Raw genomic sequence first — 27080 nt, forward strand, 5'->3', positions numbered from 1 at the left:
CCGGTGCTACCTTAAGTCTCCTACATACTACCACGACTTGGCACCATCTCTTGCCATAGAGCCTTCGTTGCTCTCACCACCTTTCAATCCCTCCTTTTCCCTTCACCTGCATCTCTCCCCATACGTGTCGTGATCACTTTTTTGTCTCACTATCGATTTAGCCTAATCCTTTAACCCATGGTTCCTTTCTGCAGATGCCTATCCTCATGAGCTCATAGCGGTCTTGTTTTGATTCTTATATCTAAGCCCCGCTTGTCCCTTGTCGCAACTTCTTTCTTTCCCAACCTTGTGTCGTCTTCCTTCGGAGGTTCAAAGGGATCATCACCACCCCCTCCCCCACCATACACCACCTTGACAATGACAGCCCCTCTCGTTAAAGTCCTGCACAGGATGCAGGAACTCTTTTCCAACATCGTTGCTGCCCTGGAGGCCGTGCTTTTGTTTCCCTCGCTATTCCGGGATCCGACCCGTAAACGACAGAAGCCTTTCCACAAGCCCTACTGGCGTCGCCGGACCCTGGATGATCTCGCCGATGAGATTGACCGGCTGTTCAGCGCGCCTTTGTCCATGCAGAGTATGATGGCAATGTCAGGGAAGATCCGAGAGCAATTCAAGTCTTGTTTACAGTCTAGTCCCGTGAGCATGCTACCATCCTACAACCATGCGCTTCCCTCGGGACAAGAGCAGGGAACTTATCTGGCGCTTGATGTGGGAGGATCCACATTTCGAGTCGCCTTGGTCGAACTACGCGGAAAGGGAGACATGCATATCGTCAAGGTCTCCTCGTCGTACATCGACAACGACGTGAAGCTGCTAGAGGGAACTCTTTTCTTTGATTGGATGGCGGAGAAAATCGAAGCCATGCTGAGTGAAGTTGGTGCTAACTATGGCCGTGAGGCTGTCCCGCTATCCATGGGTCTGTCGTGGTCGTTCCCCATCGAGCAGACCTCCAACAGCAGTGGATTGGTTATCCATATGGGCAAGGGTTTTATGTGCTCAAACGGCACCCTAGGACAGGAGCTGGGAGATCTCATCGTTCAGTCCTGTCAAAAGCGCCATCTCAATATCCAGGTGGATGCCATTGTGAACGACAGCTCCGCCACCCTTCTGTCCCGAGCCTACGTCGATCCCAAGACTCGCATGTCTCTCATCCTGGGTACTGGAACCAATGTTGCGATCCACTACCCCGTGCACCAGATCGGATTGTCGAAATTCGGTACGCGGCCACTGGGTTGGTTTGACTATGCCAAGCACGTCATCGTCAACAGCGAAATGAGCATGTTCGGCGGCGGCATTCTGCCCATGACGCGATGGGATGAAGTTCTTAACAGCACGCATCTCCGGCCTGACTATCAGCCTTTGGAATACATGATCACCGGACGCTACCTCGGAGAAATCGTTCGTCTGATCATGATCGAGGCGGTTGAAACAGCTCAGTTGTTCGGAGGCGAGCTTCCTCACACTATGCGGGACGCCTATTCGTTCGATACTAGCATTGTCGCCGCTCTCGAGGGCGACACGTCGCCATTGCTTACGTCTTCGGCTGCCCTACTCCAGAAGGAACATTCGTTTTCCACTGTGCCGTCAACAAAGGACTTGCAGTTTTTGCGCCGTGTCTGTCAACTTGTTTCGAAACGGTCAGCGGGGTATCTAGCCACGGCCATCCACAGTATGTGGTGCTTGCGTAATGAGGCCGAGTCCCCCAACACCACGACTTCCACGGCATCGTCAATCAAGCAGAGCCAAGATGTGACTGTAATCGAGACCGAGGATACTCCTCGGAGTCTATCCATCGCATGCGATGGCAGTGTTATCAACAAGTACCCCGGCTTCAAAGACCGCTGCCAAGGCTATATCAACCAGCTCACTCAGGAGACCAATGCATCTAACGGGTCTCAAGACGATGCTTCTGTCAGTCTAGAACTTGCACCCGAGTGTGCGATTCTCGGAGCAGCCGTCGCAGTCGCAGTCGCAGTGGCCGAGAAAAAGGAATGAGCTCATTCATGACCACCCCTTGTTTCCTTATTTTTTTTCTAATCCCGAAGGGACTTTTCTTTTAATCCAAGGCGTTACGTCTGTTGCATTTGAAATGGAGTTAATTTTTTCTGGTCTCCGTTGCCTTTCGTCTCTTGCACCACAAGTGACCTGTTTCTGAATTGAATCGCTTTGCTCGCGTTTGGGAGGTTGGAAGGTCGCAGGAACCTTATCTTGCTTTGTATGTTTAATCCCATCTGCGCGATTGATGCATTTTTGTTCTTGTTGGATGCGTTGTGATGAACCCAAGGCAACGCGTGACCCTTAGGCGAACGGATAGACGATTCGGCGAGGTGGCCTGGGATAGAGATGCTCGGTGTACATAATAGTAATCACATCAAATGCCTGGAACTACTTTCAATCGAGACCCGTAACAGTATGGACTGCGATTTGTCGAGAGCCAAGGTGGACGAGAAAGTATGTTCATCCTAGACCCGACGGAGTGCGGCGGGAATACCGCGCACCTTGCCTAAATGTTGTAATGCTTGAAGTCCCACGGTTAAAGGTGACGGCGCCAAAGCAACTCCTTCAGTCCGAGGGTTTTACTCCTTGCAAAGATCCTGAAGCAGCTCTAGCATACGACGCTGCAGCGAAGATAATTCCTCTCGCGGGAGAAGGCCGCCCGATGATGGAGTAGGGTTAGTGTTCGAAGAGGAGTCGATCAGAGCTGATTTGATACTGAAGAAAGGGATTTGCAGGCCACGCAGTTCACCAGTCATTGCTTCGGCCATTTGCTTCGATGCTCGGTAGACTTTGACGTCGTATCTTTTCAACTCCGCCTCGTCTTCCTCGACGGTCTGATTTGCGACTAAGTTAGTTGGCTGCGCTGACTTCTCCGCATGGAATGCGGTTCTATCAAATATCGGTCGGGAACATACAGAGATTTGCTTAGTGTTATCTACGGGTGCTCCGACTGAGCGTCTAGAAGGGAGGGGAGAGCGAAGTCAGAAGGAGAGAAACTGAAGAGCTGGAAGGGACAGGAACTCACAAGACGTCATCCAATTGCTTCTTCTTGTCGACGCGGGCCCTCTGTTTCTTTAGCAGGGCCTCTCGTCCCTGCCACCATTGCTTCTCGTGGTCGTGTTGCCGTTGGATCAGCCAGCGGATTCGGTGAAGGAGGTCTTCGCTCTGCGACACCGCGCGCATCACATGTCGCAATGCAGGCGGCCAGGTAGTGATGGACGATGTGTCCCCAAGCGTAGCGGCCGGGTTACCAGTGGCTCGAGGCCGTGGTGGTTGAGATGTGGGATCTGGGCCGGAGCGATTCGCAGAGGACTCCGACGGTGTTGGTGCTTGTACGGGAGTTGGGGGTAGCGCGTCGGTCGGTTCGTATGCATCATGGTCGGGATGGGCTGGTTGAGGCGGGTCTTGCGGGGGAAGAGCAGGGGTTGATAGCGCGGATAGCGTTCGGAGGACGGAGGTCAAGTCCGCAGCGTTGTAATCGGAGGAAGAAGCCATGGCTGAAGGAGTTGAGGGAGAGAGAATCGCATGATGTTCGTAAAGGCAGCGACCGGAGGACCCGATTGGCCGGCGGCGGGTCTTGGCTTTTGGCCTCTTCGGCCTCTCTGAAAATTTGCCTGGATTGGCTTTGCTTTTGCTTTGCTCTGCTTCGCCTCCGTCACAGCACATCCCCCCCACTCATTTCTCCTTCAACTCCGAGTCTTCAATTCCCCCAATTGTCGACCGTCGGTGCGTTTTTCTACATGAACCTGCTTCGATAGGTCCTGCCCTCCCCGCCTCGTGCAGACGCCCACTCTCTCCTCTCTCTCTCCCTTCTATCCTATCCTATCGGTGTCACCAACTTAACCACCCGACCACCATCAACCAACATGTCCCGATCCGCCGCCGATGCTACGCGGTTCACGGCCACCGGGCCCTACGCCAGTTCCAAGCCCGGGAACGCGCCCTACAAACTGCCCAGCCACATGTCGAACACCTCGTCAACCTCGGAACCGCAGGGGCCGGGGGGCAAGCCGGAGACCCCGAAGGAAAAGGTCGAGCGATTGCGAGCACAGGCCCGGGCGGCTCGGACAGCCCAGTCGACCTCCCGCGTAGATCAGATGGTCGATGTGGGACGGCGGTTTGCGAATAGAGCGCACAAGGTGATGGTGTACTCGCTGATCACCGCGTCCGGTAAGCTATATGATTAAATCATGACGACCTCCTCCCATGCCTTCCGAGGAAGAGAGGGTGTTCCTGGCCTTCTCTGCCCTTTCCCATCATCACCACCCCATTCCGGAAAGAAGAAACCAAACGCAGCCGATAACTGACCGACTAACTCGATTCCTCTCTCATAGGCGTCTGCGGAGCTCTTACGGTCTACTCCCTAGTCTCCCTAACATTATACAACCGCCGACAGCGCGCTCTATGGATCGAAAAAGAGCTCCAGAAGCTGCAAGACGCCAAGACAGCCCGCGCCAACGGATCCGCCACGACGGAGCAGCTGGAACTGCTGAAGAACGAAGAAATCGGCGAGATCTTCAAGCAGAAGAAGGAGGAGGCGAAGGCTGAGCGCCCCTGGAACAAAGTGACGCAGTACCTGCTCGGCGGACTGAAGTCGGAGGAGGCCGGACAACCCGCCTCTGAGGACAAGCCCCGGGTGTTGGAGGCGCTCAACGCAAAGGTCCTGGAAGGTGCTCCCCAGTCCCAGCAGTCGAAAGAGCCGTCGGCATCGGGTCAACTGGATGCGATGGCGGAGAATGCGGAAGGTGCGGCGAAGCAGTCGGCGCGAAGCTGGAAGAGCTGGTTCACGGGACGGTAAGAAAGGAACCAGAGAACCTCAACAAAAAACAAAATGCAATGCTGATGATGCGGGGTCGATTGTTTTCCATGGTGTGTGCATGAGCATGTTGGTCTTCCTTTTTTCCATTTTCTTTCATTCCTATTGTGTTATCATTAGTTTCTCACCCTCTGATCCCTCCTCTGTACTCCACCAATCCGGGGGTTACGGCGTCTTATTCGGGTGTTCTCGCGTCTTTGGAACCGAATGTAATACTGGGTCACTATCATATTGTGTACATATAGACTTTCCCAACCCTTGGTTACAGCTTTCCATACAAGAACTGAATATTAGAAGCAACAAGCAACATACGGCACGAGCATGGTTATCATCGAGAACCAAGAGGAGGTCATGTCCAGATCAGATCCTTGAGTTTCAAAACTGTCGACTATTCTTTTATTGAAGTTACCGCTATCGGGCCTCGAGAAAATGTCATCTAAATGCCGATTGCTGAAACCAAAGCCCAAAAACAAACAAACAAAGAGACACTATTAATGGTATCTAAAGCATCATTTTGGAACAAAGGAAAATTCGCTTTCTTTCTTTCTTTTTTTTGTTGGAGTTCAGCCACTTACTGGGAGGCACCGTTGCCGTTGGCCTTGCCGGACGCTTTGACGGCCCGTCTAGCACGAACGGCATCGGCCAGGTCCTCCAGTACGCTAACGGTCGTCTCCCAGTCAATGCAAGCATCCGTGATGCTGACGCCCTTGCGCAGGCCCGACTTGCCCTCGGCCGGCATCTTCTGGTTACCCTCGTTGATATTGGACTCGATCATCACGCCGACCAGCGCATCCTGACCTTCACGAAGCTGGTCACCGACCTCCTTGGCGACCAGGGGCTGGTTGCGGTGGTTCTTGTTGGAGTTGCCGTGCGAGCAGTCTACCATGAGCACCTCTCGCTGCTTCTTGGCGCGCAAGGCCTCCCGGGCATTGCGAATGTTGTCGCGGTCGTAGTTAGTGCCCTTGCTACCGCCACGCAGGATCACAAAGCCGTGCTCGTTACCCGAAGTCTTGGTGATGGAGGCGAGACCCTGCTTGGTCACGCCGAGGAAGCGATGGGGGTGAGCTGCGGCGCCGATGGCGTCGATCGAAACGGTCAGGTTTCCGTCGGTACCGTTCTTGTAGCCGATGGGGAAACTCAGACCGGAGGCCAGCTCACGATGGAGTTGCGACTCGGTCGTACGGGCACCAATGGCACCGAGCGAAATGAGATCGGCAAGGTACTGGGGGGAGATAGTATCCAGCATCTCACTGGCGATGGGCATCTCCATGCTGGTGAGGTCGGCGTAGAGCTGACGGGAGACACGAAGTCCCTTGTTGATATTGTAGGACTCGTCAAGGTCCGGGTCGTTGATCAGACCCTTCCATCCCACCGTGGTGCGGGGCTTCTCCAGGTAGGCGCGCATGATGACACAGAGGTCGGAGGAGAGTTTCGTGGAGAGTTCCTTCAGGCGAGCTGCGTACTCCAAGGCCGTGGCAGGGTCGTGAATAGAGCAGGGACCGACGACCACCAGGAGACGGTCATCCCGTTGCTCAATGATCTCGATCGCCTGGTTGCGGCCGGACCGGACGGCGGCAATGGCATGGTCGGGCTAGGATTCAATTTGATTAGTACACAGGAAGGATGGGACGGGGAAAAGAAATGAAAATAGGATAAGAAGGCTACTCTAATCGATGGTAGAGGAAGCAAAGGGTTGACGCGACTTGTATACATCGGTCGTCGGAGGGAGGGGAGTGACTCACAGCGGGGATTTCGGTCTGAAGGAACTGGGGGGACAGCAAGGGATCGTATCCGAGGACTATGCAGAAAGAATCTCAATTAGTACAATGCTTCCAAAGCATTCAGGACTGGAGAAAGAGATGGTGACTCACCGCGAGTGTCCTCGTTAATCTCTGTCGTCTTGATGAGGGGCATGATGCAAGAACAGGATAGGTAAAAATATAGTCAGGTTGGTGAAGTAGAAGATATTGGTACGAACTCGAGGAAGGAAGAACCAAGAGAGACGTCGAGGACAAGAAGGGAGAAGAGACGCAGAAGTAGTGTTCTTATACGAGCCAGCTGACAAGTAGACGAAGAATGTTTCAATCCCTGGCAGAGCGAGCGAGGAGGGAAAGAGACGAGAGAGCTGGACCATTTTCGGTACGGGCCAAACGGTGATCGACTTGGTAAAATTGCCATGTCAGGTGGGGCGACGGCCAATGACTAGTCGGCGCACACAAAAAAATTTAGGTTGGCCACTAACAGTGGAGGATTACTACTGAGAGTAGGCAGGCGAGGGAATCTGGAATGTGCCCGAGCACCAGGGTCCATGCTGGTAGTACTCTGGATAGCATGTATGTACGGTGTACGGTGTATGTACCTGGGAGGATGACCTTCCGTCGGTGTGAACAACCCACTACGTACAGGTTGATGCATACATACTTCCCTTTCTGGCTGGCCACCGGGCAGATACGGTATTGATACGTCACCGCAACCACTCCATGGAATGGAACAATAATAATGAAGCAATGCAGCCCGCAGAAAGGCTGGCTGGCTGTGACTCTCACCGCTCAGCCCTCGCAGTGGCCGAGGAAGGTTAACAAGTCCCTGTCTACCTGGTAAGAAGCATGTCCATGCATACATACATACCTACTTACATACTTCGTAGAATACTCCGTAGCACCCATCTATATGTACATCAATATATGAATATGGAAACAGATCTATATTTATATCGATTCAAACAATCGACCGACGGACGAGATCTCCCGGAAGACCTGGCATGACCCAAGTGTCCATGCTATAGACCATGCATGGAGAATATACTGATCAGTGTGATCAGACTGATCATCCTCGCCCACATGGTGTCCGCCCAGCACGCTAACCTCTTTATCTCTAGCACCGTCGACCCTGACAAACCTCGGCTTGGCGGTCGGTCGCGTCTGCCGACAATCAACCTCAAAGTACTACTGTGTACTCCGTAAGTTACTCCCTCCTTCCTCTCATCCCTAGTGAGTGAGGTGAGCCCAAACTCAACCCGTCTGTCTCCCTGTTACACGTCTCGTCTGCGAGGGATCCTCGTCTACTGGCATTAGCGGTATTCGTACCCACCAATCTCCATTGTACCCTTTCCTTTCTCCTAGCTACTCCGTCGCTGGTCCATTCCCCCCTCGCATTCGTCCACTGAATCGGTCTGGAAGCACATTGCATTGAACTAAATTGGAGTGCAACCTCATGCATTATTGATAGCTCAGATCCTCTATCAATCTGCTCCTCGTATCCCGGTGCTACCTCGTCAACCTGCCCCTTAGGGTCATGTTCGGGTTTTCTTCCAAACGCCAGAGGGAACACGGGGAGCTGGCTGATGTCGACAGCAGTGCATGTCATGAGAGAAAGGTCCGCCTCACCGACGTGTAATTTTTTACCTTTCCCGTCTGTCGTTGACCCTCGAAATCTAGAAACTTTGCCCCCTGCCTTTACGTGCCTCTCCCAATACATCCCAGAAGCCTTCCTTCATCGAAGCCCACCACGTTGACTCAAGAACCGGGTTATCCACGATAACCCTCGTCGAATCTTCCGACGACGACGACGATAATGATGCCGGAGCCAAGAAATATAATATCACGGACCAACTTCCACGGTCAACCTCGCAGTCGCATACGCTAAGAATGGGGATGGAGATCGATAGCGGAGGGAATACGTTCCCTTCGCTATGGACAGCCTCCACAAACAACGACGGCGCCATTCAACCCTCGCCGATACCCAACAGTCTGGTGAACCAGTCGCTCATCATCAGCGAGCGACATGACGTGAGTATGGGCTCGCAGGACTCTCTATCCCCCGTATACCATCATGAACCAAACCCCGAGAAGGCACAGGACCCTGCATCATGGCAGGACCAGCGTCTCCCAAGCCCGGTCAGTGAATCAGAAGATGGCCTTCCGAGCAGCATGAATTCAGTTAGCGATGTCGACATGGCCTATGGTATATCTCACACCGCGTGTTCGTCTCCCGCCGATAGGGCTAGTTTATGGCAGTCATCTGTCCATTTGCACCCGCGGCCCAACCCTGTTGCAAAACCCCGTAACAAGAAAGCAACGCTTTCCATGGGATTCCGTGCGGATTGCGAGAAATGCCATCAAAAAGTTCCGGGGCATTACAGCCATATAATCCGCTCATGATTCGGTCCTATTCCAGTTCTTTAACGACATTAATCACGCATCACTCAACCGACTACAGACACTTGATACCCTATACCTCACCCCTCCTCTTTTTCTCCGATTTATGAGTAGCTACGGAACAAGGAGTCATATATACCCATACTACCATACCAACCTTATGCTCGTGGTAGTGGTTTTAGGCGTTTGGGATGGGTTTACCTGTTTGATTTTTCTCCCTCATATCATCCGCGATATCTTCCAATATGGAGCTACCACTAGCTAGTGGAGCCTGTATATATAGCTACTAGTACCCGGACCAGCTAATTATGTATGATTCCCACGTGTTTGTCGTTAGTGGCAACCAAAGCCTTCTCTGCTGTCCACCTGGAAATCCAATCTTCCGAGCGCCCTTCCGACGGCGCTGACATAATCACTCGCATCCGACCGGCGGAATTGGAGATCTTTCAGTTTCCACTTCCTATTGACCCCAAAGCAATTACATCCGAAGCTCGAATGTGAACGGATGGTATCAGAGAACTCGATTGAAGATGTCTTCACAGTGTTGCAAGCCTTACAAGCATAATAGTAGCCCCCGCGTGGACTACAAGCACAGCCGCGGTCCGTCGCGGTTCCTGGCGATAAGATTGCCCATTATTCTCCACACTTCGGATTGCTTTCCCCAACCCTTTCCTTCGGCGGCAGAGCCCTTAGCCGATCTTCATTGCCGGCAGTTTGGATGGCAGCTTCAATGGCTCCGTCCACCCTCGATGGATCCCGAGCCCCGGAATTCTGTTCGGAGGCGCTTTTTCCCCTAAAAATTGGTGACGGATATTTAATGTGACCGTGCCCCGTTTTCTCCGCTGCACAACTCCTCGTGCTCACTTCTCCTACACTCCGTCAAACATGGCTTCTCCAATCCCCCGAGGCCTCCGCCAGGTCCTACAGAAATCCCCTTCGGACATCGTCATCCTCTCTTCCCTTCGAACTCCCGTCACTCGCGCGAAGAAGGGTGGTTTCAAGGATGCGTACCCCGAAGAGCTCCTCGCCAACGTGCTCCGGGCCACTCTCGAGGCGAACCCGCAACTCGACCCGGCTTTGATTGACGATGTTTCGATTGGCTCCGTGCTCCAAGAACTGGGCGGTGCGAAAGCAGGCCGCATGGCCCAAATCCACGCTGGATTCCCTCACTCGGTCCCCTTCCACACGATCAACCGGCAATGTTCGTCCGGTTTGGCCGCCATCACCACCGTCGCCAATGGCATCCGTGCGGGGGCCCTTAACGTCGGTGTCGGAGGAGGAATGGAGTCCATGACGCGGAACTACGGCTCGCGCGCCATCCCCACTGTGCTCTGGCCCGAATTGAAGGAGTCGCACTCCCAGGACGCCCGGGACTGCATCATGCCCATGGGAATCACCTCTGAGAACGTTGCTGCTCGGTATGGCATCTCCCGCGCCGACCAGGATGCCTTCGCCGCCGCATCGCACAAGAAGGCCACGGACGCACAGAACGCAGGCCTGTTCGACTCCGAAATCGTCTCCGTCAAGACGCTTTCCTTCGACCCCGAGAATCCCGATGCTGCCCCGAAGGAAATCACCGTCGCGAAGGATGACGGTGTGCGCCCCAACATCTCCGTTGAGAAGATGGCCAGCTTGAAGCCCGCCTTCTCCGCGACGGGATCTAGCACCGCTGGAAACAGCTCGCAGGTCAGTGACGGAGCCGCTGCTACTCTTCTGATGCGCCGCTCTACTGCCACGGAGCTTGGCTTGACCTCCTCGATCAAGGGTCGTTGGGTCGGCACGGCCGTGGCTGGCTGCGCGCCTGACGAGATGGGCGTTGGGCCCGCCGTCGCCATCCCCAAGCTCCTGGAGCTCCTGGACGTGAACGTCTCCGACGTTGGAATCTGGGAGATCAACGAGGCCTTCGCCTCCCAGGCTCTTTACTGCACCCGCAAGCTGGGCATTGACGAGGCGAAGGTTAACCCTAAGGGTGGTGCCATCGCCCTCGGTCACCCTCTCGGTGCCACCGGTGCCAGACAGGTGGCAACTCTCCTGCCAGAGCTGGAGCGCACCGGCCAGGAAGTTGGTGTCGTGAGCATGTGTATTGGAACCGGTATGGGAATGGCCGGCATGTTTGTTCGGGAGTAAAAGCAACTACCTATTGTGGTCTGATTGAAGAATTTGTGTATATAGTGGTTTTTCCTTACGATTCGAGCCCGGTTTTTATCATGATATCAGCATACTATACAAGTTATGTATCATTCTGTTCGTATAAATTGAGTTTTTCAGATAAAAAGGAGAAACTGAAGTAAAAAAGAAAAAGAAAAGAAAAAAAAACATAGATGGTAGAAATAAGATCAAATCCAATACGGAGTAGATCGTTGTGGCCTGGGGCCGCCAAGTCCAAGTGCCGGTCACGTGGACGCTGCAAACACGCTCTCTCCGATCCGGTCCTGTAAACTTTTCGAGACAGTCGGTAGTTCCCAACAATTGGTCCAACACCGCCATGCGTGCCTCATTGCGCCTGTTGAACCTGGAGGCTCTGTCCCTCCAGGGCTCTCGCACCCGTTATGTCTGCACCGTCTGCAGACACGAAGCCCTCCCTCACCCATTGGTCGCCCGTCAATTCCTGCGCAATGCGTCGTCCGACAACGCCCCCCTCACCGAGCGAGTGCGCCGAAAGCTCTGGGGTACGGACAACCCGCCCGGTCTGAAGGATCCATACGGAGGCGAGGGAGTTCTCGAGCGGAAGTTTAAGAAACCCCAGCCCGAGGGACAGAACGAATCGGTCGCGGAGACCACCCCCCAGGCCACCGAGGCTGTCGAGGACGCCGCCGCTGGAGACGCATACGAGCCGGCCACTACGTGGGAAGGAATCCCTCATATTGGACATTTGGGAAAATGGACAGACCTCCCTCCTTCGGAGACTGATGGCTATGACTCGTAAGTTTTTATGGACTTTTCTTCCTGTCTGCCCTTTGGTCTTCCCGCGGAGGTGATTTTTCCGAGCCTTGCATTTCATACAGTCATCCCGGAATTATCGCTGAAGATTGATGACTCTTTCTCTACTAGAATCCATACTAATGGAATTGGTAGATTCATGCTCAAGAAGAAACTCACCAAGAAGCTTCATCTGAATCTGGCCGCCCACCAAGCGGCGGTTGAGCTTTGCGTGCTGCACTCGTTGAACAAGCCGTTGACAAACGTTTGCGAGGTTCTGGAGCACGAAAAATCCGTTTACGAGTTGATCAGAAAGTGCGAGATCAAGCCGACTGAAGCCGGCCAATTGAAGGAAGCCCTGGTCTATCCCGACCAGGAGACGCAGAACGCTCTAGAGTACATCTTCCAACAACTTGGAGGCCAGACCGAGGCTGCCGCCGTGGAGCAGGAAGCTGGTGAGGCCGAAGAGGGTACGGAAGTGGAGGAGGGTGCTTCTCAAGAATCCGCATCGAGGAGACAGAACCAGCCTTTTTGGAACTATGGTCCTTTGAAAAACAAGGGCTTTTTGGGGCTGCCTTTGAATGACCCCATGACCAAATTTGCTGTTAGTTTTCCTGCCTCTGTCGACGTTCATATTCTATCCTCGCTTAAGGATTTTTGTTAACTAACTCGTTCACAGTTCCTGAAGAGATTCTCTCAGCTGAGCGGCCACTACTTCCCAGACCCCACTGTTCATTCCATCTCGTCGGTTAAGGAAGTCCTGCGACACCTCCAGAAGGCGCTGAACCCCAAGCCCACAAAGGTGGCCGAGCATCTGGCGGGCAGCCACCGTGTCCAGAACCTACCCAATATCAAGGTTTTCGCGAAGAGACAGAAGCGATGTGACCGGGATGAGGAGTTGGGTCGGAAGAAGGTGATTGCCCGGGAACTTCGCGAAAGGGGGCTCGTTTAAGTCTTCTTTCTACTACCTTAGAAGGCTGTCTGAAGAGCTCTGTTTGTTTTATAGTTCTTGTAGCATGATTTGAGAGACTATTTTTGTACTATAGAAATCCCAATCCATCAGGTCACTGACATGTCGCATTATATACAAATCTTGTTCATATTGTAATATTGAGTTCATCTTCTCGGATGAAATATGGTAGCTTTTCGCGAGCAGTGTCACCAGATAGAAACCAAGCAAGACCAGTAGCCAATGTTTACCCCAGACGCCTATGATGCATTACAATTAAAATCATCAATCATTTTTTGCCCGCCGCAGGAAGTGTAAACCCTCTCGTCATGAAGTCCCCATTCTTCGACGCCCCGGAATCCTTCGTGAAAAGACTATCCAAATTCTGATTCATACCCATCATCTTTCTTCGCTTTTTCTTTTCGTTTTCCTCTTCGAGTACACGCGCAGTCAGCATTGCCGTGGCTGCGTGCTTGATACCGTTCGGGGCACTAGGCGTGGGCGTTGACGTGTTACTGCGACTCGTCGCCGTGCTTTGCTCTTTCTTGGATTGAGAACCGTCTTCGGCAGACTCCCCATTGCCGGCATGCTTCTTCCGCTTTTTGGCGCCAGGGGCCTTTTTGAGGGAATGGGTAAGACCTTGCTCAGAGAGCTTCTGCGACCGAGCTATAAGATTCTGTTTATCTGATTCCTTGGTCGGCAGGATTGGAATGACGTTCTCTTCCGTGTAGGATTCATTGCACTGTTTGACAGAAGAAGAAAGATGCAAATCAGTCACAGAAGTCCGGCGCAATCACCACAGGAGCGGAACCAACTTACCTGTAGACATTTATCATCTTTGATCTGTCGGATGGCTTCCTCGGAAAAGACATGGCCGCACGGAACCAGGTAAACCGATTTCACATTCGCGCCCAGCTGCTTCGCAGTGACCGGGCAGATCCAACCTTCCCGTTTCTCATGCTTTTTCGAGGACGGGTGGCCCTCGCGCTCAGTGTCGACTTCAAACAGCAGCTCGACAACGTCTCTCAGACCCTTCACGCGGCCGCCGAGGATCTCCTCGCAATCCGCCTTGGAGCTGATGCCGTCGGTCTCGTCACTGGGTAGGAGGAATCGTAGGACAGCATCTTTGTTGTAAAGGTTCCCGGCGGAGTCTGAGACGATCGGTCGAATGAGAAGCTTATGCGACAGCGGACAGGTCGTCCAAAAGTGCTCCTGAACTTCGCGCTGGGCTTCTTTCACTTGCGCCGTACTAGGAGCCCGCGCGGCTTCTTTGACGAGTTCGCGGCGGGTGGGAATACTGTTGAAGAGATAGATTTCTGTCAGTGGGTTGAGGACAACAGATAGGGGATTTTCAGCGCAGGGAAACATTACCTTCCTCCGTCGTTACCCATGATTGCTCTGAATACCAAATCCTTGTCGTAAAATAATGCGCGACGTCGAAGTGGACTCGACGGTCTTCGCCACCGGAAGATGAGACGATAAGGCGGGCTGACTAAGGCCCATTTCCCCCCCCAGATTAGATCCCGGCTATCAACCAGCTGGCCAGAAGCTCTCTCCGCATTCTAGTTACACGTTGTGTGTGTTGTTTGGTGAGGACTGCATTGACCAGCAAGCTCAATGCTACCGTCATGATACTTCCGCAGGGATCACTCTTCTTTGCGGGCCTGGCCGCCTGTTCGACTGCCGGAGCTGCTGCGAGCGACGGCTCGTCACGACCCCGAGGAGTCGGCCCGGAATGTGAGTATAGAAATTGAATGCGATTGAATCGGATGTCATGCACGATGGCACTGATATTTGCCCTCATTTATTCTTTGTGCATCTCTTCTCCTTGGGAATTGGAAGGCTAACGCAGCTTCTACGATTTAACTAGTCGCGAAGTTCTACAAGGACACTACTACTTTCAGTTGTATCTCTCAACCGGCCATCCAGGTCCCCTTTTCGTCTGTGAACGATGACTTCTGCGACTGTCCGGACGGAAGTGACGAGCCGGGAACCTCTGCCTGCTCCCACCTGTCCCGTAACACCGTTTTGACGGTCGCCGATCGCCCTGGGAACAGTGAGCTGGAGCTCACGTTATCTCTCCCGGGGTTTTACTGCAAGAACAAGGGCCACAAGCCCTCCTACGTCCCCTTTCAACGAGTCAACGATGGCATCTGTGACTATGAGCAGTGCTGCGATGGCAGTGACGAGTGGGCCCGTGTTGGCGGCACCAAGTGCGAAGACAGGTGCAAGGAGATTGGCAAGGCGTGGCGGAAGAAGGACGAACAGCGCCAGAAATCCATGACTACTGCGTTGAAGAAGAAGCGTGACCTTCTTGTGGATGCCGGCAGGCAGCAGAAAGAGGTGGAGGATCAAATCAAGGTCATCGAGGCCGAGCTCCAGGGCGAGGAGATCAAGGTCAAAAACCTGGAGGCGGATCTGGAGAAGATCGAAGCCGAGGAACGCAGCAAGATTGTCAAGGGCAAGAAAACGGGCAAGGTGAATGTGCTAGCTGAGCTGGCGAAGGGCCGCGTCGAGGAACTCCGCAGTGCCCTGGGTGAAGTCCGCAAGGAGAGAGATGAGACTCGTTCCCGAGTAAAGGAACTTGAGGAGATTCTCTCCAAATTCAAGGTCGAATATAACCCCAACTTCAACGACGAGGGTGTCAAACGCGCCGTGCGGAGCTGGGAGGACTACGCCGTTCGCGGCACGTCGGAGAGCCTTGAAAACGGTGCTCGGGAACGCGATCTGGATGAGATCGCGAAGCCCGACGATGACCAGTCTGGTATTAACTGGGAGCAGTGGGAGAATGAGGATGATGCGTGTGAAGTCGACACCAGTAGGTATATTCGTTCTGGTCAGGGTGATGTCGGAACTAACAAGAATTTCTAGTCTACAAGCTCGCTGCCTACCTCCCACCTTCCGTCGTTAGCTTCGTGGAGGACAAGGCAATTGCCATCCGAAGCTTCCTCCAAGAAAACGGAATCGTGGCCAAGGGACCTGAGGGCTCCGCCTCCTCCGAGTCCAAAGCTGTGGCGGAGGCCCGTGACGCCTTCAATGCCGCCCAAAAAACCGTTGAAGATTTGCAATCCAAGATCAAGGACCACCAGGCCGACCTTGACACGGACTACGGCACAGCCTCCATCTTCCGTGCCCTCAAGGGGGTCTGCATTTCCAAGGACGCGGGCGAGTACACGTACGAGCACTGCTTCCTAGAACAGACGAAGCAGAACTCGAAGAAGGGCGGCTCATCCTTGGGCATGGGCCGATTTGTTCGCATCGGCACCGTTGCCGTCGACGAACTCGCCGAGTCGGGCGACATCGTGGCTCAGGACAGGGTCTCTCTCCAGTATAGCAACGGACAAGCCTGTTGGAATGGCCCGGCGCGGTCCACCACTGTCATCTTGGAATGTGGGGAGGAAAACGAGATCCTGAAGATCGCCGAAGATGAGAAGTGCGTCTATTCCATGCTTGTCACCACCCCGGCCGTCTGTGCCGGAGGCGAGGAGGAAGATAACAAGGCCCCGCGAGGCAAGGATGAGTTATGAGGGGGACTACAAGAGAGCCGCGCCTACGGTTCATGTTGAATATACTTCGAGATGCATTTGGAACGTCATTTTGTCATAGCGCAGAAACCGTATAGCAAGATTTTTTTTTCTCTTTCTTTTCTGCATTGTATCCTGCAGCGCGCTTATATGAAATCCAAGTGTTCCCCTTTCTCTATGCAGTCTAATTCCCAGCCTGCAGGCCACTACTGCACTCGCAGCCTCTCGGGTTACGCAGCTACGCGCCATGCAACTGACACCGTTGGGTACTCTTGAAACATCAAAACTTGCATTTCAGTCTGGCAATCCGGTGCCACAGTAACGGATTTCATCATATAAGCATATCCACAAGAATCAAAAAAAAAAAAAAAAAAAAAGTAATGCACCACCACTTGTTCACAAGAATCCGAAAAGATCAGACATCACAAACAACGCACTATCCCACCATATAGCTCCAACTGAGGGAAAGACAACGGTCGTCAACAAGGGCCGGCTGATTCGATCACTCGACGGCGAGGATGGATTCATTTAGTGCTAGGAGATAGGTCAGTTGCCATGATCCAGACCGAGAGGTAACATGGAGCGTTGCATGCTGGCTTACCTTGCAACTGCTGCAGGAGCAGGAGTTGCACTCGCCGGAGCAGCAGTGGCACTCGCAGGGAGACATGTTGGCTGGGAGGATGGGACGAACGGGCGTTCCTTCGTGGAAAATATGTATAGTTTTTGTAGTTGGGAAGGAGAGTGAAAGACAAATAAGGATTGAGGCGCTTGGGGAATAAAGAGAATGGAGAGGGAGGGGGATATGTGAGGGTCTTTATAGGCCCTGGCTGCCTACTAATCCAACCCGATAGTTTTCGAATGAAGTCGGTGTTTACTACTCAGTAAGTATGGAGGATGGACCATCTCCGATCATCCACCACTGTCTGGTGATCACAATCAGCCCACGAGCAAAGGAGGGGGAAGCGAGTGGAGTGTTGTTTTCTTTTTTTTTCTTGTTCCCTCGTTGGGATGGGTGCAGTTGGCCATTCAGAGCCAGCAGCCTTTCACCTTCCCTGTCTCTCTCTCGCTCTCCTGATTCCCGTTCCTTTGTTTTTCTTTTTCCGTTTCCTTCGTCGGCCCATGCCGATCCAGGAGTGGTGGTTCAAGGCAACCTCTACCCTTGGAGACACGTTGGAGAATGAATGGACAAGTGGGGAAGACGAGAGGGGAATGGAAAGTGAGGCTGCCCGTGAACAGGCTGGTTGACTGGTTTACTGGTTGACTGATTATCTTCCCCCTCCCCCCCCCCCTCCATGGTTTGATAGTCTCCCGGATATCCATATCCATGAAGCTCCGATGTATGCCTACCCATGCAGATGACGACATGCAGCATCCATACTACCGGAGACCACTAATTAACTGATGACCATGCAAGATCCCATCTTATCAGGGGGCGATTGGAGCCCCGTCATCATCGCGACCATTTCCTCCGAACAACAACCTTCCCTTCTGGAGCCAGCTGCAGAACGACTGCGTTGCCTTGACTTTGGGCGTTACGCAAAGGTCTCCCTTTCAACACTAGAAGATGAGACATGAAGAAAAACAACACAGAAGAATAAAACGGCTAGGGAGAGAAAAAAAAGACGCACTGCTAGCTAGGGCTGGGATGAATGGGAGGACAGCACCCCGGTCCACCCGCGAAAGCCGCGAGGAAAAGAAAGCAAAAAGGAAAGAAACGAAAAGCAAAGGAGAGTTTTCCAATCCAAGGTGGAACTGGGAAAAGTTAAAGCTCGGGGTATCTGCCCAAAGGAAGTGGATTTGGTTTGATTTGATTTGAAATGGCTATTACTGATGCCCCTCCGTCATATGGTCGATCGGCACGAGAACGATGCTTCTCACTCCCACAATATTCATTGTTTCTTATCACTATCGCTACTCCGTATGAAGCAACTTTACGGTGGGATCATTAGGTCGGTTGTCAACGTCAGCGTCGTGTTATTGGCTCTATCTAAGTGGCTTCCGAGTCATGCCCTCCACTGGCTTCTCGTTTCTCTCGGAGTCTCTTCCCCTCGCCACTTCTTGGTATAATTTTATGCCATGTTCCTCCCCTAATCCGACGAACTAAACCATCGCGTTGAGTTTATTTCTATACGAAGCGAAAAGAGTTCTAGTTAGTTGGGGGAAAGAACCACCCACGCGAGGTGAAAGGTCAAGGGTTCAAGACGTACGGGGCACTGGCATTGTCCGGCAGGGCACTGGCAAGAGGAGCCACAGCTGCAAGTGTGATCGGAGCCTAGACGGTATGGTCAGAACTATTGACTATTGATTCGTGCAAAATGCTATGGCCATCAGGAAGGGGATTCCCATGAACCAGAGATACCCCGCCATCTGACCCCACCCAGGATCAGGGCAAACAAAGCCTATGTATAGTTGTCTGTCTCTATAGATGGCGAGGCAAGGGGTTGAGGGACAAGCACACAAGGAAGCAGCCACGTACCCATGATGATAAGAGTGAAGCGAGATTGCAGGAATCAGGAACGTTTGGGATGGATGGAGGTAGTTGGAGGTGATTTGAATCGGCGGGAAGAAAGTGACAGGGCGGGGTATTTATACACGGCGCTAGCTGTTTCACCTTTCCTCTCTCTCTCTCTTTCTTTCTCGCCTCTGCCTTCTCGCACGCCCCCAATATTGTTTCTTGTTATTATCATCGTAATATTCCTAGTATGAGCAGATTTCTGCAACCAGGCCTCCCGCCACGCCCTCTGAATGGCCATGCTGCCCGTGGAATGGACCTCTCAGCTTCTCTAGCTTCAGAATTAGTGTCCAAGTGGAACGAATCGGGCGCTTCTTGCGTCGGTCTGGTTGAGAGCCATGTGCCGCATGGCTAAGCCCTCCATGATGACTCCTTTTTCGCTGGTTCAAACCTTCAAAGTCTCGCACTTCCTGAAGTTTACCCTGATTCTGTCGTCGGGTATGCAGAAGTCCTCATAGTTTCGCGCTACAGTGGCCAACACCTCGTTGGTCTTGTCGATTCCCAACCTGAGTATCCTTGGAATCTGCGGATTTTTCTAAAAGAAACGGTTCAAAGTGTATTCAAACAATACTGCATACACTGCAGGGCGCACGAGAAAAACCGGTGGCCTGATCTTCGCTCTGCCAACAACACCGTTATCATATCATACCCTCTGCCTACCATATTGTGCCCGGGGTGAACACACCCCTAAGCTTGAAGGGTATCACTATCTTTGACTTTTTCTTTTCCTTTGGGACCAAATGTCCAGCTCCATGGGGCTGAATACATTTTCTCAAATATTCCCAACATCATTTCAGTCTGGTTCTTCCCTGCTGACCCTCGCGTAGCTTACTACTTGCGTTCTTGCGGAGTACTCCATACAAATCAACAACCAACTACACAGTACGAAGTGTAACAGAAGATTCCCCACAGATCGACATCCGATAAAGTGAGTTGATCTCACGTAGATATTGTCAATGGCCGGTCGCATTTCTTGTTTGTGCAAGGGGGTCACGCAGGAGGTCGTGCTGGGACCGTTGTCAGGCCGCTCAATTCTCGATCTCTGTCACTGCACCACTTGTCGCGCCGTCTCTGGGCAGTTGTGTTCTTCATACTATCCCCTGCAATCACGGCCTCCAAACCTGGAATCCCTTGGCGAATACCAAGAATCACCTTGTATAAGCCGCTACTTTTGTAAAACTTGTGGTGCCCATGTCTTCGCCCGTCAAAAGCAAACGGAGCAGTACTTTGTCGCTGCAGGACTATGGGAGGAAAACCCACCCCCGTTCCAATTGATACGACATTGGCAGGCGAAAGACACTCGGGACAGAGGCCTAAGCGCCTTTTTTCCTGTCGATCCAGGAGCTACCAGCCCCGGCTGTTATCTGTACGCCGATACACACTGCCAGCAAGGCCGGGAGGATGAAAGAAAGATCGAGGAATGGACCGAGGATGACCGCCGGTTGCCAGCTGGGTGTCACTGTGGGGGCATTGAATTCTACGTCACATCGTCGGATCCCGGCTCGAACGACGCGTCCTCCCCCTGGCCTGACCTGCTGGTTCCCTACCATTCAGGTTCACCCGAAAACCCTGCGGATGTGAAATGGTGGCTGCGAGATGAAGGCAAAAAATATCTGGCTGGCACTTGTGCCTGTCGATCGTGCCGTCTGGCGAGCGGGTTTCCAATTCAGACATGGGCTTTCATACCCAAATCAAACCTCCAAAACGCGGACGGTACTGCGTTATCATTTGGTTTGGGTACCATGAGGCAATATGAAAGCTCGCCGGGGATTTACCGAGAGTTCTGTGGCCGCTGCGGTGCAACTGTTTTCTGGCACTGCGAAGAGCGACCTTTACTGATCGACGTGAGTGTCGGTCTGTTGCGAGCGAAAAGCGGTGCTCGAGCTGAAGACTGGGTTGAATGGCATCTTGGCCGAGTCAGCTTCTCGGGAATGGCCGTGGATCCAAAGCTTATCCATCAGCTGGAGGCGGGATTGAAAATTTGGGAAGCGAATAGATAGGAGTCCAGGATAGCCCCTAGATAACCAGTCAAGTAGTCCAATCTTTAGTGAATTGAAAAGCGCAGTGTTGGCATTTGTCGCAAACGATAGTAGCAGAGGTGTGCAATAGTTAAAGCTGTCAGTCTGGCGTTGGCGGTCAGATTGGTGGTCAGGACATCTTAGCGTGCAGTACGGACCGCGTGTGAGGAGGTTCACCGCCTGCCACAGATAGAAGGTTCTCCTCCGCCGCCCAAAAAAAAGTAGAAAAAAAGGTCATCGCGTCTTTCCCACTACATTGTGGATACTGCTTTAGCGACATCATCGCCTTCTTCACGCGTGGCGCCTGTTGGTTTTCCCCTAACAACCCTATCAACATGCCACCGCCAGCATTTGAATTTCGAGGAAATCATGACCGACGGTCACATCACCCGCGACATGAATTTACTTTCCGCTACTCGCGACCCGGTACATCGGAACGGCCACTGCTACGAAGCAAGCGAGAAACCACCCCCGACCAGCTCGTCGCCCACACAACGAACGACGAGCAACCGTCGATGAAATTCGCGCCCATCGAAAACCTCAGCGACAGCGATGAAGCCGACATGGAGGTCTCCTCGTCAGACAACGACGAGGCTTCCCACCCTCGCAAGAAGCGCGCGATGGAATCCGACGACAAACCTGCCTCGACACCCGCAGCGCCCCCCGCACCCAAGTGGTCAAATCCAGATCCATACACCGTTCTACCGCCGCCAGATGACACTCAATCTAAGAAGGTGGACGTGGTTAAGTTGATCCGCAAGGCTCGCATTGCGGCGAATTCTCAGAAGCCGGCGCAAACGGATGCGGTGAAGGATAATGAAGACTTCATCTCATTTGGCGGCTTGGTCGATGAGGAGAAAGCCAAATACAAGCCTCCAGAAGGTGCGCCCTCGGGCCCGAGGAGCCAAGGTGAATCTGCGTTTGGAAACCGGAAGAGAACATACGACGACGAGATGAAGGGGTTCTCCAAGAAGACGGGCAAGCCGCTGAGCAGATATTCCTCCGATGCGTCAATCATCGACGAGTGGAAACGACGCCCCACTGAAACAGGGACCCCGTGGTTCAGCCAGACGGAGGCTTCATTACATCTAAGCTCGAGGTGAGTTTTCAAACAGGATTCCGGGGTGTTAACGTGGCGGGCTCATTCTGACCGTGATTACAGGCTACATAATGAGATTCTCAGTTTCTACCATTGGGTTAAGCCCCTTCAGTATGAGCAAATCGTTCGGGCCGATCTGGTGTCGAGACTCCAATCCGCGTTCCAGAATCGGTATTACGGCGTGCAGCTTCGTGCCTTTGGCTCGTTTGCTTCCGGGCTCTACCTGCCCACCGCTGATATAGATCTTGTTATGCTCTCGACCAATTTCATGCGTACCGGAATTAAAACGTTTGGCGAACGGAAAGGCCAAATTTACGCTTTCTCTGCGTTCCTCAAAAACTTGGACATCGCGGTTCCCGGTTCAATCGAGACCATCGCACATGCGCGGGTCCCTATCCTGAAGTTCGTCGATAAAATGACAGGGCTGAAGGTCGACCTGTCTTTCGATAACGACAGTGGAATCGTGGCCAACGACACCTTCCAGCAGTGGAAATCAGAATACCCTGCCATTCCGGTTATTGTCGCTGTGATCAAGCAATTCCTGCTCCTTCGTGGCCTTAATGAAGTCCCAACCGGCGGCCTAGGAGGATTTTCAATCATCTGTCTCGTGACAAGTCTTCTACAGCACTTGCCGCATGGTCACACCGCGCCTAACCTGGGCAGTATCCTTATGGACTTCTTTGAATTCTATGGAAACAGGTTCGATTATGAAAAAGTTGGGATCCGCATGGATCCGCCTGGCTATTTTAACAAGGTTAGTCGCGCCCGCATCACGAATTACAATGTATCTCACCAGCTGACGCTTCATTCGACAGAGAGTATACCAGGTCAAGGGAAACAACGACCGCCTTTCTATCGAAGATCCCAACAACGCGGACAACGATATCTCCGGTGGTACCCGGGAGATTGCCCTGGTCTTCAAGGCATTTTCTCAGGCATACCGAGCTCTCAAAGAACGCATGGTCTCCAACGCCTTGTCAGGACAGACCCGGTGCAGCATCTTGGAGGCCATCATTGCCGCGAACTATGATGAGTACACCGAGCAAAGATGGCAGCTGCGTGAGATCTTCCAGACGAACCCTCGGTTTGCTCAATATCATCAACCTCCCACGCCACCTCCACCTCCGCAAGCGTCTCCTCCTCCGCCACCCCCTTTGCCTTCCAGTTCCCCGCCCTCTACGCGGCCCTCGCAGGAACCTAAGGAGAAGCAGACGAAGATGCAAAGAAAGCAGCAAGCGTCGCGGGAGCGAGCTACTCGTCTCCGACGATTGCGACCCGATATATCTTCTATCCCGAACTCTATCAGCAACGCGCGGGCCATGGAACTTGGTGGCTACAAAACCCAGTCTGAAATGGACAAAGACCTTACACTTAAAGAGAAGGAACTTGGCTCGACGATCCAGGGCTAAGGTATGATAGAGAAAGCTGAGCTTTCCACCAATACCCACTGCCGGTTGAACCGTTCCGACGTGTATTATATGATCCAGAGAAACGAAAGACCGTTTCTTTGTACCATAACAGTTATGCCCGTGTGTTTAGATATTTTGGTCACGTATCAGATACCCTTTGTTTTATGAACAGGCGACATTTTGAGGAGTGGAAGTCTTTTTTTTCCTTGCTGGGGTTTGCAGCCATTTCCCTCCCGTTAGGCATCTTGAGCAGGCAGGACGCACTGGTCACTGCTCTGGCCAACAACATTTTTGTCTATTGTTACCGAATGGTCATGCTCGCCAACTTGCCTGTGGCAGACTGGCTTGCTTTTTTGCTGCTGTTCATTTCAATGTCTATCCAGATAAACAACCGTCATTCTGGGCATAGGCCCATCATCTTCTCACTAACAAGGACACAGAGCCGGGTTGGAAGTTATTTGACATTTGGTATCAATATGAGGGTGACAGATGGGTGCTTTCCTGACTTGTCCTCCATTGACTGTTCTCTAGGTACTCGATTTAGTTCAGCTATGGCATCGAAACCCTGGCTGTTCCAAGCAGTCAGTCCAAGAATAAGAAAGAAGAATGTCGGATCCCCACATGTTCGTCCCGTTAGCTGGCATTCGCTAGTTGAATGAACCAGACAGACAGTTGAGTTAGAAGCAAAATCGAATGGCAAACCGATGGGGACGATCGAGTCTTCATTCCCTTCTACGAAAGTTTCCTTTCCACCTCTTTCTCATCAAGGAAACGCTATATGCGATTGCTTGGAGAGGATGCTCATGGATCGGATTTAGGATTGCTGAATGTTGTGTGTTGACAGCTAATAGTTGAGAAGGCCAGGGCTGATTCGTGGCTTCTTTCTTTCCTTGCTCTATTTATTTCCTCTTCGATCTGATGACAAACTCTATATCTAACGAGGCCAGAGGCACACAATAACAATAGATCCAACAGAAAATCTATTTACAAACATCAAATGAGGCCAAGCATTTTCCGTGTCATCATGGAGGACCAACATTCATGCAGTTCCCAAGAACAAAAAATCACACAAGTCTATAAACAGGTCTGCGAACGAAAGTACGCGGGTATCTTCGAGTCCACTATACATCCAAGGGGGGAGTCATTATAGCACGCTCCCGAGCATCCTGGGGGGCCGTCGTCTGCTGCTCCTGCTCCAACGCCGCCAGGTGCTCGGCCGGCAGCGAATTGACGAAATCCGGGCCCGGGCTGAGCCACGTATAATCAACCCAGTCCGGACCCAGGATGGACTGGATCTGTCGGGTAAGCAATAGGATGCGGTCCCGTCGATCGCGAGACCAGGCGCGATCAGTGATAACGCCATCCGAGGGGGTCAGGACGGTCGGGGCGTTCGCAGCCGTCGGCTCCAGGGTCGACGAACCCTGCGTATTGCGGTCCTCCTCGACCTCCTCGTCCCGGTTCTCCAGTCCCTCGACAATGCTGCGCCACACGCGCAGGGACTCGTTCAGCTCGTCGACATTACTCACGCCCATGACGCTCACGCCCAGACGCTCGCCGGTGCCCACGTTCACGACGGACAAGAAGCCCGGGTCGGCTTCGGGGGAGCGGGCCAGAGGCGGGCCCAGGGCGCCAACCTTGCTGCCCTCGCGCAGCCAGGACTCCAGTGCAAAGCGAATGGCGACCACCTCGAGTTTCTCGCCCTGGGAGTCAGCGAAGCGGCTGGCTTCCTGGGTGACGGCGCGCAGGGCGTCCGGCGCCGGATGAAAATCGCCCATGCTGCCGATCGGGACACCCGTGCGGCGCAGAAGGCCCATGCCCAGAGGCGACGCATTAGGGACAACATCGACACCGGCGGCCAGCAGACGCGGGAGACCCTGAGACACCAGGAGGGTGTTCTGCAGGGTGAAGTTGGCGTAGGACATGACGGCATCGAGCGGCTCACCGGTCTCGCGCAGGATCATCTCCGCCAGCTCGCAGAGCACGTCGACGGGGTATCCCGATATACCGACGTAGCGCACCGTGCCGTCGACGTCGCGGATGCGCCGCAACTCCTGCACGGCCGCCAGCACCTCGGCCGGGTACACGAATTCCACGTCGTGGCAGTAGACCACATCCAGGTACTCGGTGTGTAGGCGGGCCAGGCTGCGCCGCACGCTCTGGCGCACCCACCGCGGCGAGTAGTCAAAGGCCGAGCCGGCGACGCGGCCGACCTTGGTGAGCAGCCGGTAGGAGTCGCGCGGGTATGTCGAGCGCACGAAGTCAGTGGCCAACGCACGACCGAGCAGCTCCTCGGCGGGGCCATAGTAAGGCGAAGTGTCGAAGGCGCGCACGCCGCTGGCAAAGGCCCGATGAACCAGTTCGGTAGTTGGGAGCGCATAGGGATCCGGGTTGTATTGCGAATTGAATGTCGCCGTGCCCATAACCAACGGCGGGAGCGTGGCCGACAAGGGAACGGAAGGACGACCCATTTGATCGTGAAGTCGTGAAGTCGTGAAGTCGTGAAGTCGTGACGTCGTGGAAGGAGGAAGGAGGAAGGAGGAGGGAGGAGGAGGGAGGAGGAGGAGGAGGGAGGAGTAGGAGGAGGAAGTGGTGGTGAAGAATGTCAAGGGGTGAGGGGTGGAAAAGGGAAATTTTCGGCTTTTGACTCCTAAACGCCGCCGAGCGCAGTTCCGCTCGGAAGGGGTTTGCTTGTCCTTAACAATGGCTTTTTATAAAAGGATCATAGTCATCGCCTTCAACTCTCTTCTTCATTGTACATAGAATATACACAAGACATTTATTTATAATACATGAGTCAATCCTAATCTTTCGGAATGTAAGAGCGGAGAAAATGCCGGAATCGAAGGAGGTCGCTCAGACGGCGAATCCGTCTTTCGGCGCAATAATAGAGGGTAAGAATAAAGGAGATCTAGACTTCTTGCCAATCTAGGTCTTGGAATCACCAAAAACGCCTTGCTATGCTGCAGATAAAGAATGCCGATGGGGGCAAGAGATGCGCGAGGTCACAGTGTCCGTGGCGTGTGCCCTTGGCGTGCTGAAGCTTCGGGATCGGCTGGAAGCCGGGGTCGCAGTCGGAATGAAAACGTCGCGGGGTGGTTGTAATGAATAGCTAGGAAGCAGATCACCGATCCTTGTACACCTTCGGCTTCCAGCCCTCTTGTAGTTCTTTGTCGTGGGCCACCTTTCGCTCGGCTTGTCGGACTTCCATCTCTATCCTCTCACGGGCCCGAAGAATCTTGCTTTGAAGGTAAAAGCTGCCACCCTTCTGGGGGTCGTTGAGATCGAACAATTTCTTGAACCTCTCCATCGTCTGCTCCAGGTTGGCCTCACCCCCCTGCGGAGGTTTCACGTTGAGGATCTTGCATGCCTCGTCCAGCGTCAGACCCGACGACGTGAAGCCCCCCGACTTTCCGCCCGCGGCGCCTTTGCCATGCTTTGATGCGGCCGACGCCTGCTTGTAGGCCTCGGCAAAGGCTCGCCCGAAGACTCGGGCACCGGTAACGACCACTTGAGTAACGAGGCGATGGGCCTATTCAAAGAGGTGGATATCCATCAGCACGGGTCCCTTTTCTCCGGGGTCGCTCATTTTGAGGAGACTCTGCAGGAACCACTTACCATGTTGGCGAAGGGAAGAGAAAGGAAAGCTTCAATTAAGAAAAAAAAAAACCCCGATGACCGCA

The 27080-nt window shown here is 53.2% G+C and overlaps 13 protein-coding genes across 13 annotated transcripts; 8 read left to right on the top strand and 5 right to left on the bottom strand.

Moving 5' to 3' along the window:
- Positions 1–357: 357 nt before the first annotated feature.
- KD926_005742 (putative hexokinase) lies at positions 358–1995 on the top strand (the record flags this gene model as incomplete). The annotated part of the gene is made up of 1 exon (XM_053098928.1): positions 358–1995. One exon carries the CDS (start codon positions 358–360, stop codon positions 1993–1995), a length of 1638 nt encoding a protein of 545 aa, XP_052957223.1.
- Positions 1996–2576: 581 nt separating this feature from the next.
- Positions 2577–3492, bottom strand: KD926_005743 (uncharacterized protein; the record flags this gene model as incomplete). The annotated part of the gene is made up of 2 exons (XM_053098929.1): positions 2577–2886; positions 3023–3492. The coding sequence occupies 2 exons, from the start codon at positions 3490–3492 to the stop codon at positions 2577–2579; spliced, it is 780 nt and encodes a 259-aa protein (XP_052957224.1).
- A 371-nt stretch (positions 3493–3863) lies between these two features.
- KD926_005744 (cytochrome c oxidase assembly protein COX14) lies at positions 3864–4795 on the top strand (the record flags this gene model as incomplete). Its single annotated transcript, XM_053098930.1, has 2 exons — positions 3864–4167; positions 4332–4795. 2 exons carry the CDS (start codon positions 3864–3866, stop codon positions 4793–4795), a joined length of 768 nt encoding a protein of 255 aa, XP_052957225.1.
- A 589-nt stretch (positions 4796–5384) lies between these two features.
- KD926_005745 (3-deoxy-7-phosphoheptulonate synthase) lies at positions 5385–6727 on the bottom strand (the record flags this gene model as incomplete). The annotated part of the gene is made up of 3 exons (XM_053098931.1): positions 5385–6404; positions 6556–6611; positions 6685–6727. 3 exons carry the CDS (start codon positions 6725–6727, stop codon positions 5385–5387), a joined length of 1119 nt encoding a protein of 372 aa, XP_052957226.1.
- A 926-nt stretch (positions 6728–7653) lies between these two features.
- Positions 7654–8973, top strand: KD926_005746 (uncharacterized protein; the record flags this gene model as incomplete). The annotated part of the gene is made up of 3 exons (XM_053098932.1): positions 7654–7772; positions 8047–8188; positions 8251–8973. The coding sequence occupies 3 exons, from the start codon at positions 7654–7656 to the stop codon at positions 8971–8973; spliced, it is 984 nt and encodes a 327-aa protein (XP_052957227.1).
- An 882-nt stretch (positions 8974–9855) lies between these two features.
- Positions 9856–11097, top strand: KD926_005747 (thiolase family protein; the record flags this gene model as incomplete). Its single annotated transcript, XM_053098933.1, has 1 exon — positions 9856–11097. The coding sequence occupies one exon, from the start codon at positions 9856–9858 to the stop codon at positions 11095–11097; it is 1242 nt and encodes a 413-aa protein (XP_052957228.1).
- A 358-nt stretch (positions 11098–11455) lies between these two features.
- Positions 11456–12841, top strand: KD926_005748 (mitochondrial 54S ribosomal mL50 protein; the record flags this gene model as incomplete). Its single annotated transcript, XM_053098934.1, has 3 exons — positions 11456–11892; positions 12046–12493; positions 12569–12841. 3 exons carry the CDS (start codon positions 11456–11458, stop codon positions 12839–12841), a joined length of 1158 nt encoding a protein of 385 aa, XP_052957229.1.
- A 286-nt stretch (positions 12842–13127) lies between these two features.
- On the bottom strand, positions 13128–14206 carry KD926_005749 (uncharacterized protein; the record flags this gene model as incomplete). The annotated part of the gene is made up of 2 exons (XM_053098935.1): positions 13128–13580; positions 13658–14206. The coding sequence occupies 2 exons, from the start codon at positions 14204–14206 to the stop codon at positions 13128–13130; spliced, it is 1002 nt and encodes a 333-aa protein (XP_052957230.1).
- A 260-nt stretch (positions 14207–14466) lies between these two features.
- Positions 14467–16365, top strand: KD926_005750 (putative protein kinase C substrate; the record flags this gene model as incomplete). Its single annotated transcript, XM_053098936.1, has 3 exons — positions 14467–14575; positions 14709–15656; positions 15710–16365. 3 exons carry the CDS (start codon positions 14467–14469, stop codon positions 16363–16365), a joined length of 1713 nt encoding a protein of 570 aa, XP_052957231.1.
- A 3465-nt stretch (positions 16366–19830) lies between these two features.
- On the top strand, positions 19831–20874 carry KD926_005751 (GFA family protein; the record flags this gene model as incomplete). The annotated part of the gene is made up of 1 exon (XM_053098937.1): positions 19831–20874. One exon carries the CDS (start codon positions 19831–19833, stop codon positions 20872–20874), a length of 1044 nt encoding a protein of 347 aa, XP_052957232.1.
- Positions 20875–21227: 353 nt separating this feature from the next.
- On the top strand, positions 21228–23400 carry KD926_005752 (putative topoisomerase family protein TRF4; the record flags this gene model as incomplete). Its single annotated transcript, XM_053098939.1, has 3 exons — positions 21228–21991; positions 22055–22745; positions 22807–23400. The coding sequence occupies 3 exons, from the start codon at positions 21228–21230 to the stop codon at positions 23398–23400; spliced, it is 2049 nt and encodes a 682-aa protein (XP_052957233.1).
- A 1121-nt stretch (positions 23401–24521) lies between these two features.
- Positions 24522–25868, bottom strand: KD926_005753 (D-arabinose 1-dehydrogenase (NAD(P)(+)) ARA2; the record flags this gene model as incomplete). The annotated part of the gene is made up of 1 exon (XM_053098940.1): positions 24522–25868. One exon carries the CDS (start codon positions 25866–25868, stop codon positions 24522–24524), a length of 1347 nt encoding a protein of 448 aa, XP_052957234.1.
- A 653-nt stretch (positions 25869–26521) lies between these two features.
- Positions 26522–27018, bottom strand: KD926_005754 (import motor complex subunit PAM16; the record flags this gene model as incomplete). The annotated part of the gene is made up of 2 exons (XM_053098941.1): positions 26522–26929; positions 27016–27018. 2 exons carry the CDS (start codon positions 27016–27018, stop codon positions 26522–26524), a joined length of 411 nt encoding a protein of 136 aa, XP_052957235.1.
- Between the last annotated feature and the right edge of the window lie 62 nt (positions 27019–27080).

Source organism: Aspergillus affinis (genome assembly GCF_023601865.1).
Source record: "Aspergillus affinis strain CMG 70 chromosome Unknown NODE_29_length_302309_cov_84_903329, whole genome shotgun sequence".
Taxonomy (NCBI): domain Eukaryota; kingdom Fungi; phylum Ascomycota; class Eurotiomycetes; order Eurotiales; family Aspergillaceae; genus Aspergillus; species Aspergillus affinis.